Source organism: Geotrypetes seraphini, chromosome 4, assembly GCF_902459505.1.
Source record: "Geotrypetes seraphini chromosome 4, aGeoSer1.1, whole genome shotgun sequence".
Lineage (NCBI taxonomy): Eukaryota > Metazoa > Chordata > Amphibia > Gymnophiona > Dermophiidae > Geotrypetes > Geotrypetes seraphini.
In genome coordinates this window covers 103329335-103343991 of record NC_047087.1, presented here as the reverse complement: position 1 = coordinate 103343991, position 14657 = coordinate 103329335, and the positions used below count along the sequence as shown (strand labels likewise).

The following is a 14657-nucleotide window of genomic DNA, read 5'->3' as shown; positions in this document are numbered from 1 at the left end:
AAAAATCCCTATGGAAGCCAAAATTTCTGTGGAAAGCAATAGGGTATTTGGCAAAATGGATTAAATCTAAGGCTTGGGTTAAAGTTCCAAGGCAGGCCACATTTTTTAATGTGCAAGAAAGTTGAGAATGTAATTTTGTCAGACAGATGAATTATGGTTTCCCAAATAGCTGAAGAAATGGGTATCTTGGCAGGAACAGTTTGGAAAATAATTCATGAAAAGTTGGGCATGCCCAAAGTTAATGCAAGATGGGTTCCAAGAATGTTGACACCATGTCAGAAGGCCACGAGGCTCCAGTGCTGTCAGGAGAACTTGGAGATACTCTGTGAAGACCAAGTGAATTTTTTTCATTGTTTGGTGACTGGAGATGAGACATGGGTCTATCACGGAGATCCTGAGTCCAAAATGGAGTCAATGCAGTAAAAGCACAAGTCATCCCCCATCCCAAAAAAGTTCAAGACAGAAAAATCTTCAGGCAAAGTCATGGCAACTGTCTTCTGGGATGATGGACTTTTGCTTCTGGAATTCATGCCATACATGACAACCATAACCGGGGAGAGTTACGTCAAAACAATGATCACTTTGCAGGAGTCAATCAAGGAGAAAAGACAAGGAAAACTCACAGCAGGCGTGCTGCTTCTTCACAACAATGCGCTGGTGCACATCATGACAATCACATGCTGCCATCCGAGAATGTGTGTTTCAGCAGCTGAACCATCCACCCTACAATCCTGACCTGGCGCCATCACATTATTTCCTGTTTCGAGTTTTGAAGAAATCTCTCCGTGGACAGCAGTTTTCAAGTGATGAAGACGTCAAGGAAGCTGTGATGTCTTAGTTTGAAGGCCAAATAGAAGAATTCTTTTCAAAGAGGTTAAAGTCATTGCAGGGGACTATATTGAAAAATAATTTTTTTTTAAAACTCTTTCCTACTGAGGTAGCTAAATTATTAAACACCCCTTGAATAATACACCTAGGCATTTTACTTGTGTCAGACTATTTGGGTTTATTTCCATTTATTACATATATGTTCCTAGCTTTACTATACAGCTTTATTTCACCTGATTTAACTATTACTTGGGTGAAGCCTATATATGTTTACCCGGTTTTCTCTTGTTGGGTAACTTCTCACTAAAGAACTCTCAGAGACATGACTACAAAAAGAAGAAACCAGTGAGTAGTTTTTTTCAATGGGAGTACAGGGTTACTATTTGTCAAGATCTACTTTACGATGTCTTGCCCTCCCCCACTGAGATATAGAGGATGCCCACTCAAGCCTGGATTCTGTAAACGGCACCATTATCAGTGGCTGCCTTAAAAATGGCTACCGATTGTGTCAATCACGCAACAGCACCATTTACCGAATCGCGGCTATGTGTTAGATAGACGCCAGAAATGTAGGCCACGGTTTTAAAAGTCTGCATTTCTGGCACCTACCTTCCAAGAGAATCACGTCCGTGGAGGTGCTTTACAATGCCTAATGCCACTTCTGGCGTTAACTGTGTCTACAATGGTGTTAGGCATCATAAAGCGGCTCTGTGGATGGGATATCGGTGGCTTCTCCTTTTTTTCTTTTAAATCTTGATTTAATTGGTTTCTAATTGGCACAACCAATTAGTATGCTGATTAAGCCAATTAAAACCAATTAATTTAGGTGGTGGTAGGGCGCCTACCATCGCTTAAATTACGGCACACAATCGAGAATTTAGGCCTCATAGCATACAATATGATTATGGTATAAAAAAATATGCATCAAAGGTCACATTCACTATGCTTTATTCTTACTCACAGGCGGGGGGGGAGGGGGGAGGGATAGGGGGTAATTCTATAAGGAGCCATCTAGTTTTTGGCTGCAGGAACAAATGTAAATGGCTATATTTTAGTCCTCTATGTACATAACTGGCTACGTGTGTGTAGATGACCTGCTATAGCAGTGATTCCCAACCCTGTCCTGGAGGAACACCAGGCCAATTGGGTTTTCAGGCTAGCCCTAATGAATATGCATGAGAGAGATTTGCATATGATGGAAGTGATAGGCATGCAAATTTGCTTCATGCATATTCATTAGGGCTAGCCTGAAAACCCAATTGGCCTGGTGTTCCTCCAGGACAGGGTTGGGAACCACTGTGCTATAGAATACCAACTAGCTGAAAAGTATGCACCATGTTTTGGTGGCGTATATTTTGCCTGTGGGTGTGTGCATGGGTGGAAGAAACAACTCCACACATAAATTATAGCCTCTGCCAAGGTGTGTCTGTATTACTGCATTATCCTATAAGGACACTACAGGAATAGGAGCTATCTATCTTTCTTCCCTAGGCCTAAGTTCACCATGTATGTGCACTATAATAATAAATAATAATAATCAATTTATATACCGCAAGACCGAAAAGTTCTATGCGGTTTACAGTAGTTAAAAAAAAAACAATAAAAGAAGTTGAATAGAACTAAAAAAGTTAAAAGCCAATAATTAGAGACAATAAAATGGTCTTACCTGTAAACATGGCTTTGAAATAATCACTTGCTGAAGCCATCATGGCTCTATGCACAGGGAACGATCCAAGTCCATCTCCTGAAACCAAAGTGACATCACAGAGAAGTTTCTCAGAGCGGAACTTGCTGAAACCCTACAGATGAAAGAGGAAGAGAGCTGTCTTAACCAAAGTTCAAGGTTTCAAACGAATTATAATCAAATGAATTATAATTTCTCTGTTGTTAAAGTACTTTTCAGGCATAAAATCATATGACAAATTGTTTCTGTAACAAAGATGACATTAAGATGAAAGACATATTCTTAATTGTTTCATTTTAATGAATGCATATATACAGTAGTGCAATTTATTTTTCTAATTCTTTCAAGTCCAAACAAAATGACTCCATTTTGCTTCTTGCAATTATGTAGGGGGGAGGGTTAAAAATAAGTCTATGGTACACTTCTTCTATGCGGTGACAAGCAGTGCTATCAAGGAAGGAACATGAGACTCTTATGCCGGCCACCATGCACCAGCAGCTGGTAAGAGAACTCATAGGGAAGGACTCTATCTATTGCATTTGGACTATGGAGGGTAATATCAAGGAGAACCAGTGTGCACTCTAGTGATACTAATAATGAAACTAATGAAAGTAGTAATAAGGAGTTCCCAAGTTCTTACCCAGATGAATTATTGCTTTTTTTTTTTTTTTTTGGGTTGGGGGGGGGGGGGGTGCTGCTAGTACCTAGGTCTTTCTTCTCTGCTAATACTTTTAACATAGTAAATGACGACAGATAAAAGACCTGAACGGTCCATCCAGTCTGCCCATAAGTTATACCCATTAAAAAAAATACATGATTAGATTAACTTGTCTCTTCTTTGATATTTCTGAGCTGTAGACTGTAAAGTCTGGTATTGTCCTAGGTACCAAATGCCGTCTAAGCTCACTCCAGCCTATCCAACCATCCCGTTGTTTGCAGGATATCTACCGTAAAGTCTGACCTGTAACATTCCATATTAGTGGAGTTCTCATTGATGCCCACCCCAGCTCATCCTACACCGAATCACCATATATGGAACACAGACCATGCAGGTCTGTCCAATACCGGCCTTAGTTTTTTACTTTACATCCTTCATTTTCTAATTAAAGATCCTCTATTTATCCCATGCTTTTTTGAATTCCATCACTGTTTTCCTCTCTGCTACTTCCCTTGGGAGGGTATTCTAGGCATCTACCACCCTCTCTGTGAAAAAGAATTTCCTAACATTGCTCCTAAGTCTTCCTCCCCGTAACCTCAAATTATGCCCTCTAGTTTTACCATTTTTTTCTTTTTTGGAAAAGATTTGGTTCTATATTAATGCCTTTCAAGTATTTAAACATCTGTATCATATCTCCCCTGTCCTTCCTCTCCTCCAGAGTATACATATTTAGGTCTTCCAGTCTCTTCTCCTACTTCTTTTGATTCAAACCTCTTATCATTTTAGTCGCCTTCCTCTGGACCGCTTCAAGTCTTTTTATATCCTTTGCCAAAACTCCACAATACTCCAAGTGTGGCCTCACCAATGATCTATACAGGGACATCAACACCTCCCTTCTTCTTCTAGTTACTCCTCTTTCTATATATCCTAGCATCGTTCTGGCTACTGCCACCGCCTTATCACACTGTTTAGACGCCTTTAGATCCTCAGACACAATCACCCCAAGGTCCCTCTCTCCATCTGTGCATATCAGCCTCTCACCTCCCAGCACATACAGTTCTCTTGGATTTCTACCCCCCAAATGCATCACTTTGCACTTCTTTGCATTGAATTTTAGTTGCCAGACACTAGACCATTCTTCTATCTTTTGCAGATCTTTTTTCATGTTTTCCACTCCCTCCGGGGTGTCCACACTGTTACAAATCTTGGTATCATCCATAAAAAGGCTAACCTTACTTTCTAACCCTTCAGCAATATCGCTCATAAACATATTACATAGAAACATAGAAATAGACGGCAGATAAGGGCCACGGCCCATCTAGTCTGCCTACCCTAATGACCTTCCCCTACCTTTGCCTAGTGAATAGATCCCACTTGTCGATCCCATTTGGCCTTAAAATCAGGCATGCTGCTGGCCTCAATCACCTGCAGTGGAAGACTATTCCAACGATCAACCACCCTTTCAGTGAAAAATAATTTCCTGGTGTCACCTCGTAGTTTCCCGCCTCTGATTTTCCACGGATGCCCTCTTGTTACCGTGGGTCCCTTGAAAAAGAAGATATCTTCTTCTGCTTCGATGCGGCTCGTGAGATACTTGAACGTCTCGATCATGTCCCCCCTCTCTCTGCGCTCCTCGAGTGAGTATAGCTGCAGTTTGTCTAACTGTTCTTCGTACGGGAGATCTTTGAGTCCCGAGACCATCCGGGTGGCCATTCTCTGAACCAACTCCAGTCTCAGCACATCTTTGCGATAATGTGGCCTCCAGAATTCCACACAGTATTCCAGGTGGGGCCTCACCATGGATCTATACAATGGCATAATGACTTCCGGCTTACGGCTAACGAAGCCCCTGCGTATGCAACCTAGGATCTGTCTTGCCTTGGATGAGGCCTGCTCTACCTGACTGGCAGCCTTCATGTCCTCACTGACGATCACCCCCAAGTCTCGTTCTGCTACCGTTCTTGTTAGGATCTCACCATTATGGGTATAAGTCTTGTATGGATTATGGTTGCCTAGGTGCATGACTGCATTTTTTGGCATTGAAGCTAAGTTGCCAGGTCCTAGACCAGTGCTCCAGTAGGAGTAGGTCGTGCATCATGTTGAACAGAATCGGTCCCAGCACCGATCCTTGAGGCACTCCACTACTCATCTGACCCTCCTCTGAGCGAATTCCATTTACCACTACCCTCTGGTGTCTGTCCGTCAACCAGTTTCTAATCCAGTTCACAACTTTGGGCCCTAACATCAGCCCATGGAGTTTGTTTAAGAGCCTCCTATGAGGAACCATATCAAAGGTTTTGCATCTAGCATATGCCCTTGATCCAATTCAATCAGATTTGGCACGATTTACCTTTAGTAAACCTATGTTGCCTCGGATCTTATAATCCATTAGATTTTAAGAATTTCACTATCCTTTCCTTCGGCAACATTTCCATTATTTTTCCAATAACTGAAGTGAGGCTTACTGGCCTGTAGTTTCCCGCTTCATCTCTGCAACCACTTTTGTGAAGAGTGACCACATTTGCTCTTCTCCAGTCCCGCGGAACCTCTCCTGTCTTTAAAGACTTATTGAACAAATCTTTAAGAGGACCCGCCAGAACCTCTCGGAGCTCCCTCAATATCCTGGGATGGATCTCGTCTGGTCCCATAGCTTTGTCCACCCTTCAATTTTTCAAGTTGCTCATAAACACTTTATTTTATGAATGGTGCAATATCCATTCCATTCTCAGGTGCAAATTTGCTGACCAATTGTGGTCCTTCTCCAGGTTTTTCTTCTGTGAACACCGAACAGAAGTAGTCAAACCTTGGTTTGCAAGCATAATTTGTTCCAGAAGCATGCCTGTAATCCAAAGCACTCATATATCAAAGCAAATTTCCCCATAGGAAATAATGGAAACCAAGACGATTCATTCTACAACCCAAAAACTTTAATACAAAATACTATACGTACTTATATTGCAAGGCCTTACTCGTTTAGCACAGTCACTACACTCCTGCAGCATCAGAGAGAGAAGAACCATAGGCTCAGTTGTACTTGTATTGCAAGTTAAAATTTAATAAAATGTTTTGCTTGTCTTGCAAAACACTTGCAAACCAAGTTCCTTGCAATCCAAAGTTTTACTGTATTTGTTTAGCACATTTGCTTTTTCCTCATCAATCTGCACATAAATGAAAGGGAAATAGGCCATGCCTCCCCAACACTTTCTTTTGGTCTCTCATAACAACATAAGAATAGCCTTACTGGGTCAAACCAATGGTCCATCTAGCCCAGTAGCACGTTTTCACAATGGCCAATCTAGGTCACTAGTACCTGGAAAAATCCAAACAGTGGCAACATTCCAGGCTACCAATCCAGGGCAAGCAGTGGCTTCCCCCGTGCCTGTTTCATCTTATCATCGCTGCCTTCTCTTCACCTCCCTCTCTTTGCTTGCTCTGTCAACTCTCGTCTTACATTGCAACACCAGAGCAGCAGCAAACCATCCTTGGCCCTCTGGACAGTGCTTTCCCTCAAGATTTATCAGTTTCTTCTTTGACAGAACTAGAATCAGCCCAGTTTGACACAATTTATTATTCATTCCCTAAAATAAACTAGACAACAATTCTACTTTTATCAATATAACTCATGCTCTTTGGTTTTCACTGGTGAAGTAGTAATGGGGGTGCAGGGAGGGTGGTCCGTCTAGGCGTTGTCTTGGTGGGGGTGCTATCACCTGTCCTCCTCTCCACCTCCCCCTCGCTCCTTCCCACTTACTCCCCCACCCCGCCGCATGCCTTCACTCCCCCCACCATACCTCTAGCTTTTCGCTGGCGCGAGCAGCAACTCCAACCTGCTGCTCATGCCAGTGTTGGCTCTTACTCTGATGTCACTTCCGGGTCCCACACCTAGGAAGTGATGTCAGAGGGAGAGCTGCTTGCACCGGGGGAAGGGGTGCCACTGCCCCGGGTGCCTCTCAGCCTCACTATGCCACTGATTGGCACCGTGCAGATGTTGAACTGAATGGTGCGAATGAAGAACCAAAGGGCATGAGTTAGACTGACAAGAGTGGAACTGTCATTAAGGGGCTTAGATCATCTCGTTGTCTAGTTTATCTAAGGGAATGAATTTGACAGATGTTTGAAGCCAACAGAACAGGGAAGAATGTTTTCCCCAATCTGACAAACTGTTGATAGGGATGGGAGACAGAAAATGTTCATTTTGATGTTACTGGTTTATTTGTTTTTTTGCTTTGAAACGATTGTTGTTAATAGTGAGCACATATGCAAATAACATATACTCCTTCATAAAAGTGCACACTATGGGGGACAATTCTCTAAAAGTCGCCCAAAGTCTGCTATAGAATAGAGTGTAGCAACATTTTGGTGCTATCTAGCATGCCACGTAAAAGGCAGACATGTGTTAGGGTTAGGGCGGAACTTAATCTTAGCTAGTTTGTGGCGATATTCAGTCTGCTAACTGCCTGAGCAACCACATAAAGTTAGGACAGAAAAAGGATGTCCTAACTTTATGCAGGGAATTAACCGAGTGCTCACCTTAATATCGTCCGATGCCTGGTTAACTTCCGGGTTCTGGCTACATGTGTTGCCATCCTCCTCGCTTCCTTCCCATCCCCCACCACAAATTAGAATTTACGCACACAACTTTCTAAGAGTATTCTATGAAGTGGTGTGTATAAATTCTAGTGCACCGTTATAGAATATGCCCAATTCTCACACATCTTAGGTGCAAGTATCTAAATGTTAGTCATGCAGACGAGCACTACTTGTAATTCTATCTCTGGAGGCGGTTTATAGAATTGCGTTATGTGCCAATCTTTTCGGTGCCAATTATTTTGGCAATATATATAGAATTTGGCCCATAGAGCATGCTGTTTCCCAACAGTGTACGCTATTACAACGAATGACATTTGTGTCAAATGACAGTCCATCCCTTTGGGTTTCCAGAAAAATTGAAACCGATTTGGCTGGGTGTAATGCCACGTAACTATTTATCAAGGGCATGCACAGTAACATCCAAAGAAAGCATCAGATGAATATGATATTTTATTGCATAAACACCAAATAATGCAGAGAAACACCAGATACTACACAAGATAGAAGCAGATTATGTTTATATACACAAAATAGAAAACATCACCATGTCTGCCAGGTTCCGTCCCTTTTCCAATCGGGAATCCGGTCGATCGATAGGTTGGTACAGCACACGGTTCCCTTGGCTGCAGCTGAATTCAAAGTCTAGGATGTGACTCTCAGTCTTATATAGCACAGAAAGTGCTGAATTTTGCTAGTCTATCTCACACACTCACACACACAATGCTGTTTCTCCTAACTCTCACAGATAGAATGTGCTCGAACCCTCCCTAATTACAGTACCATGAAAAACCTTCCTCGGACCTTCCTCGGTAAGACATGAAACAGTACAGGAGATGTAATGCAAGTTGAAAAACAACTTGCTCTCACGAAAGCAAGTTGAAAGGCTGCCTAAATGTTTGGCACAGATGGAAAAAATAAGGATTGCAGCTAAAAAACAAGGATTGAAGCAGACATGGAGATTCACATTAGAGAATGACACGGTGGCGGTTTACCCGCGGCTACCGCTTTTAGCCGCGGGTAACCCGCCAAAAACGGGGAATGAAAATTAGCAGCCTCTGCAGGGACGGGGACAAGGCCATCACCGTCCCGTGGAGCGGTGAATGGTCTTGTCACCGCAGTGAGGCATAAAGGATCGTGCGGTCCCCGAAGCCCCCACCCGCCCACCCGCACGCCGGCTCGATCGTTTAACCAGCTTCCTCTTTCCTCCTCACCTTAGTTTGCCGGCTTTCTTTTTCGGCGACCGGAACGCTTTCAAAAGAGCCGCGCATGCGCGGCTGCTCAGTATTCAATCTTCTGCTCTGACCCAACCGGAAACAGGAAGTTGCAGCAGAGCAGAAGATTGAACTTTGAGCAGCCGCGCGTGCGCGGCTCTTTGAAAGCGTGCCAGTCGCCAAAAAAGAAAGCCGGCAAACTAAGGAGAGCTGGAGAGAGGAAGCTGGTTAAACGATCGAGCCGGCGTGCGGGTGGGGGCTGCGGGGACCGCGTGTTCCGGCTCACACAAGGAAGGAGGGGGTGAAAGGGAAAAGTTTCTCTTCCTTGGAAATGTGGAAGGCAGAGTGGGGAGAAGACGCTGGAAGGGAAGAAGAAGACAGATGCCAGACTATGGGGGAGCGGAGGGAAGAAGATGGGTGCTAGACCAATTGTGGGAGGGGGTGAAGGGAGAGGCACAGTAACAGCAAATGGAAGACGCAGAGAGAAGACACACAGTGGATGGAAGGAATTGAATGAGAAGATGTGGAAAGCAGAAACCAGACAACAAAGGTAGAAAAAAAATTCTATTTATTTATTTATTTTTTGCTTTAGGATAAAGTAGTATTTTAGTTGTGTTGATAAAAATTTATAAACAAAGCCCTGCCAGCTGAACATCTCTTTCTCTAGTTCAGCAGCAGGAACTTTGATTTATAAGAAAGGAATAAGCTAAATATTGCAGTACTAAGGCTTATATGGATGCTGTGGGGATGGTGACCGGGCGGTGAATGGGATGGCAGTGGCGGTGACGGGGCGGTGAAAGGGATGGCGGTGACAGTGACGGGGCGGTGAAGGGAACGGCGGTGACGGGACGGTGCAGAGGATGGTGGGCCGGGGACGGTGCAGTGACGGGGACAGATTTTTTCCCCGTGTCATTCTCTAATTCACATACAGTGGCCAAAGTGGCCACATAGGCATAACACTGGGCAACAGTGCAACTTGTTTAATTAGTTTATTTGAATTCTTGATGTACTGCCTTTCTGAGTTAGATAAAGATGCAACAAAGTAGTTTACAGCAGCAATTTTGCAAAACAGAAAATATAAGGATCTGCAATTTATATTTGAAATCATTTTTATTGAAAGTTGCAAACAAAGGTCCCTCGTATAACAAGTACAGCACAGCACAAATGCAATCAAACAATCACGAAGAAAACAGCAACCCACCCATCCCCCACCCACCCAGGGAACAGCAGCAGCAACATATACATAGGACTCCTAAAACACAACAAGTCAATAAGTCAGGAATACGGGAGGGTTGAATTCCAAACTTTGTCTCTAACGTATGGGGTCAGAGTCCCACAGAATGTTGTCCAACAGTAGGCAAAGAGACGATAGGACCTGCAATTTAAAAAGTGTTGCAATACCCAAGCCATCACCATAAGCCTCATCAAAAGTCACAGGAAATAAGGCTATCTGAGGTTTCCCCATTATTTTTATAACCTTCAATGCTTGTCCTTGGCCAGGAGACACATATCATAGCTTATTTATTTTGTGGAGCCTGGTTGCAGTTGATAATTATTATCATTGAATCATGACTAGGACATTCCCTCCATTCCCTTGGGCTGCAAACACTGCTTCTGCAATGTTCCTAGCCCTAGTCCGGGGAGCAAAAGCCTGTCCTGAGACTGAAACAAAATTTGTGAAGTATGGCACATGAGCAGGTTGTTTATGGATGTTGAGTGTTGTCATTTTAAATTATATGGGGGTTTTTGGAACCTGCCTAGTTAATAGCCAGGCTAGAAATGAGAAAAAATTAAATGTAAGTTATCCTATGTCCTCTGCATTGCAACTGAGTCACCGTCAGTCAACCAGTAGCTTATCTTTCGTAAATTTTAAAAAACGCGCTTTGGGCACCAAGAAAACAGTAGGGGAGTAGTTAGTAGAGGTATTTAGTGAAATACTGTTTTGTTTCATTCATTTTAAATAAAACAAAAAGGAGGTCAGCGTCAGGACCAGGCCTCTCTTCTCTCACTAACTGCATGCAGTGAACAATTATTATAATTTCCGCCTTCAACTCCCATCACCCCTCCCCACACCTCCATTCTGAGTTTCAACCTATAGCCAGGGTCCAAATGGGGAAGGTACCAGCCCCAGTTTTTTCTGCCCCATAACATATTGACAAAATTGACAGTTGCAATGATGGCAACAGTTGACCTGAAGCTGGCGCCAGTTTGAATAAAGCACTGGCAGGGCAGGAGCAACTAGGAATTGTTCCTGCTATATTCAGAGCTCAGCTATGGGGTTGAGGGGAGGCTTTAGGAGGAGGGATTTAATGGTATGGCGGGGGGGGGGGGGGAGAAGGGTAGTAGGAGGGGTTAAAAAAAAAAAAAAAAGCTTTTTATACATGTAGTCAGTGATGGTGGTAGGTGTTATTTTGAAATTAAAAAAAAAACAACAAAAAACCAGCAACACACATAATGTTCATTTTTTTGTTTCATTTACAAAATGAAATAGGAAATATCACTGACAATTCCTGGTTTAAATGAAAGTACATTGCTAATGATCAGCTGCCTTCTGATGCTGTTATGCACTTGAGAACAGTTAAGAACGTAAGAACAGCCTTACCTGGGTCAGACCAAAACGTCCATCAAGCCCAGTAGCCTGTTCTCGCAGTGGCCAATCCAGGTCACTAGTACCTGCCAAAACCAAAGATTAGCAACATTCCATGCTACCAATCCAGGGCAAGCAGTGGCTTTCCCCATGTCTGTCTCAACAACAGACTATGGACTTTTCCTCCAGGAACTTGTCCAAACCTTTCTTAAAACCAGCTATGTACTCCGCTCTTACCATAACCTCTTGCAATGCGTTCCAGAGCTTAACTATTCTCTGAGTGACAAAATATTTCCTCCTATTGGTTTTAAGAGTATTTCCCTGTAACTTCATCGAGTGTCCCCTAGTCTTTGTAATTTTTGACAGAGTGAAAAATCGATCCACTCAGAATTTTGTAGACTTCAATCATATCTCCCCTCAGCCGCCTCTTTTTCAAGTTCCTTGAAAGTATCTCCAGAAAATAGAAATTAATCTATCTTTTTCTCACTCTAAGGAAGGGAATGTGAGCTGCCCCAAAAATGTTTTTTGTTGTTATGGGAGTAGCTTTATTTCTGCTCATTCAGGTTAACTAACCCAAAAACCACACTGCTTTATCTACAGAATGTTGAAAGAAGCCAGCTTCAAGGTGCAACAGCTAGGAATTGCACTGAACCTTTGCTTTATTTGTTCTAATTTCATTTTCTAATCATTTTGTTTACTTTAGCCATTTTAGCCCCCACCACCCCCCTTTTACTAAGCCATGGTAAAGGTTTCTACCGCAGTCTGGAGCACTAAATGCTCTGATGCGGTTCCGATGCTCATAGGGAAAATGTTGGTTTCTGCTGACACTCGGGACTCCTTTTACTAAGGTGCGCTAGGGCTTTAGCGCGCGCCAGACCTTAACGCCAGCATTGAGCTGGTGTTAGTTCTAGAAGCGTAATACGCAGTAATTTCCTGCGTGCGCTAAAAACGCTAGCGCACCTTAGTAAAAGGAGCCCACAGCGTTCTAGAAACATCTACTATTTTAAAGTGAAGGAGAAAACTAACCCCTACCCCCCTCCCATTTGAGGTATATTATCACTTACCAAGATTTAACAGATAGGAACAACAGAAAACTAGCTTCTAAGAGAAAGAGAATTAAGACCAAACTAGTTTGAACTGGCTGAAAAGCAAGGCTTTCTGTAACTTATGAATATGTACGAATATTAATATTGGCATGCTACTGTGAAGTATAAAATCTGTAACAGGACTTAGGCAAGACAGGGATTTACACCTCCTCTGGCAGAGACGTCTGTCTTTGAAGTGTGCCCCCTTGTCTGTATCTCTATTGTGACTTATGTGCTATGATAGATGTGTTTTCTTGCTGGTATACAGAATAAAGAAGTAAAAAGGATTCCTTCCCTGAGTGGTAATTTTTAGCCTCTCTTCTTGAGCGTGCTACTGAATGAATATCTCGTCTTCTTTGTGTGTGTTATCTTGGGAGTATGGTAAGTGATGTGAGTGTGTAAGTGGAGTCTCTCTTGTTTATGGCCTGCGAGAAGACATATCCCTTACAACATGCCCATGCTCTGCCCCCTTTAGCACTTAGGCACTACCTTATAGAATAGTACCTTGTGTACATCTATAATAATAAAACCCTAGAGCGCGCATGCGCTCTTGAAACTGTGTGATTCCTGGCGCCGTGAAGTGTGCTTTTGTGGCAGTATTCTATTTGACACCTCACGGCGCTTGCAGGGGCTGGAGGCGCATGTGGTGACTGAAGGCGCGCAACTGTGCAGCTGTGTCAGCGCGGTCAGCTTCAGGCGTGTTTGGCGGTTTTTCAGACTGGCAGGAGAGTGGCGGTTGCGGTGGCGGTTTAGGGGCTGGAGAATGAGTCCCTGCAGATGAATAAGCACAGACTAATGTCACTCAGAAGAATGCAAGCACCCAGTCGACTACTCCCTACAGATTGAATGCAGTCTCCGGGCGGCCGCAGCCTCAGCAAACACCGGGCTTCCTCCCAGCTCACGTCCAGAGCCTTTCCACCCCCAGCGAGAGGTTGAGTGTCGTCGTCTTCACCCCCCCTATCCTCCTCCCCGGCGTACCCGATCCCCCGTTGAGCCTCCCATCCGACCCTCCAACTGTGGTCTGGCTGGCTCCCTTAGTCCCTTGCCGCCGCCCCCCTTCCCTTCCCACAGTCCCGACAAACCTCTTGACTCTAGCAGCGGCCGCAGCACTCTAAACACGCTGCTTCGCGGCCTTCTCCTGCCCTGATTTGCTCTGCCGGTGACGCGGCAGAGGGAATCGAGGGCAGTAGAAGGCCGCGAAGCAGCGTGTTTAGAGTGTTGCGGCCGCTGCTTGAGCCAGAAGGTTTCTGGTCGTCTCACGGTGGGAGGGTCGGATGGGAGGGTAAGTGGGGTCGGCTGCACTTTGGCGATAGTGGCGGGGGGAGAGATGGAAACATTCTGCTTTCAAGGGTTCTACTGCACAGGGGGATGGGAGGGAGGGATAGAAAAATGATAGGTTCTACTGTACAGGGGGAGGGAGGCAGACAGGCTGGCTGGCTTTGGGGATGGGGGGGCACTGAGGGTACTAAAGACATAGGAGGCACTAAGGACATAGGAAGGTGGCACTGGGGGTACTAAGGACATAGGAGGCACTGAGGGCACTAAGGGCATAGGAAGGAGGCACTGAGGGCACTAAGGACATAGGAAGGGGCACTAAGGACATAGAAAGGAGGCACTGAAGGCACTAAGGACATAAGATGGGACACTAAGGACATAGGAAGGAGGCACTGAGGGCACTAAAGACATAAGATGGGACACTAAGGACATAGGAAGGGGGTCACAGAGAGTCAGGCAAGGCATGGCACAACAGAGAAATGCAGGCAGGCGGCCAGGGTGACAGAGACAGAAAGAAAGACAGACAGGGGACCAGGGAGAGACACAGACAGAAATAATGACAGACAGCGTACACGGAGAGAGAGAGAGACAAAGAAAAAAAAAGATAGACAGACATCTACTCTAGCACCCGTTAATGTAACGGGCTTAATCACTAGTATGTGCATAACTGCATAACTGCCAAATATTGGTGTCTCCGACACATGTAAGCAGTGAATAAATCTAGACCCCAATTTAGAGA

The 14657-nt window shown here is 44.2% G+C and overlaps 1 protein-coding gene across 7 annotated transcripts in view; it reads right to left on the bottom strand.

The window, feature by feature from the left end:
- Positions 1 to 14657, bottom strand: part of LOC117358937 (kelch-like protein 9) — a 78963-nt gene that overhangs the window by 32565 nt on the left and 31741 nt on the right. For all 7 annotated transcript variants that reach the window (XM_033940882.1, XM_033940876.1, XM_033940880.1 and 4 more), the window contains one exon: positions 2495 to 2627. In XM_033940882.1, coding sequence (XP_033796773.1) covers positions 2495 to 2537 — 43 coding nt within the window. In that variant the 5' untranslated portion in view covers positions 2538 to 2627. The remainder of the gene's footprint in view (positions 1 to 2494; positions 2628 to 14657) is intronic.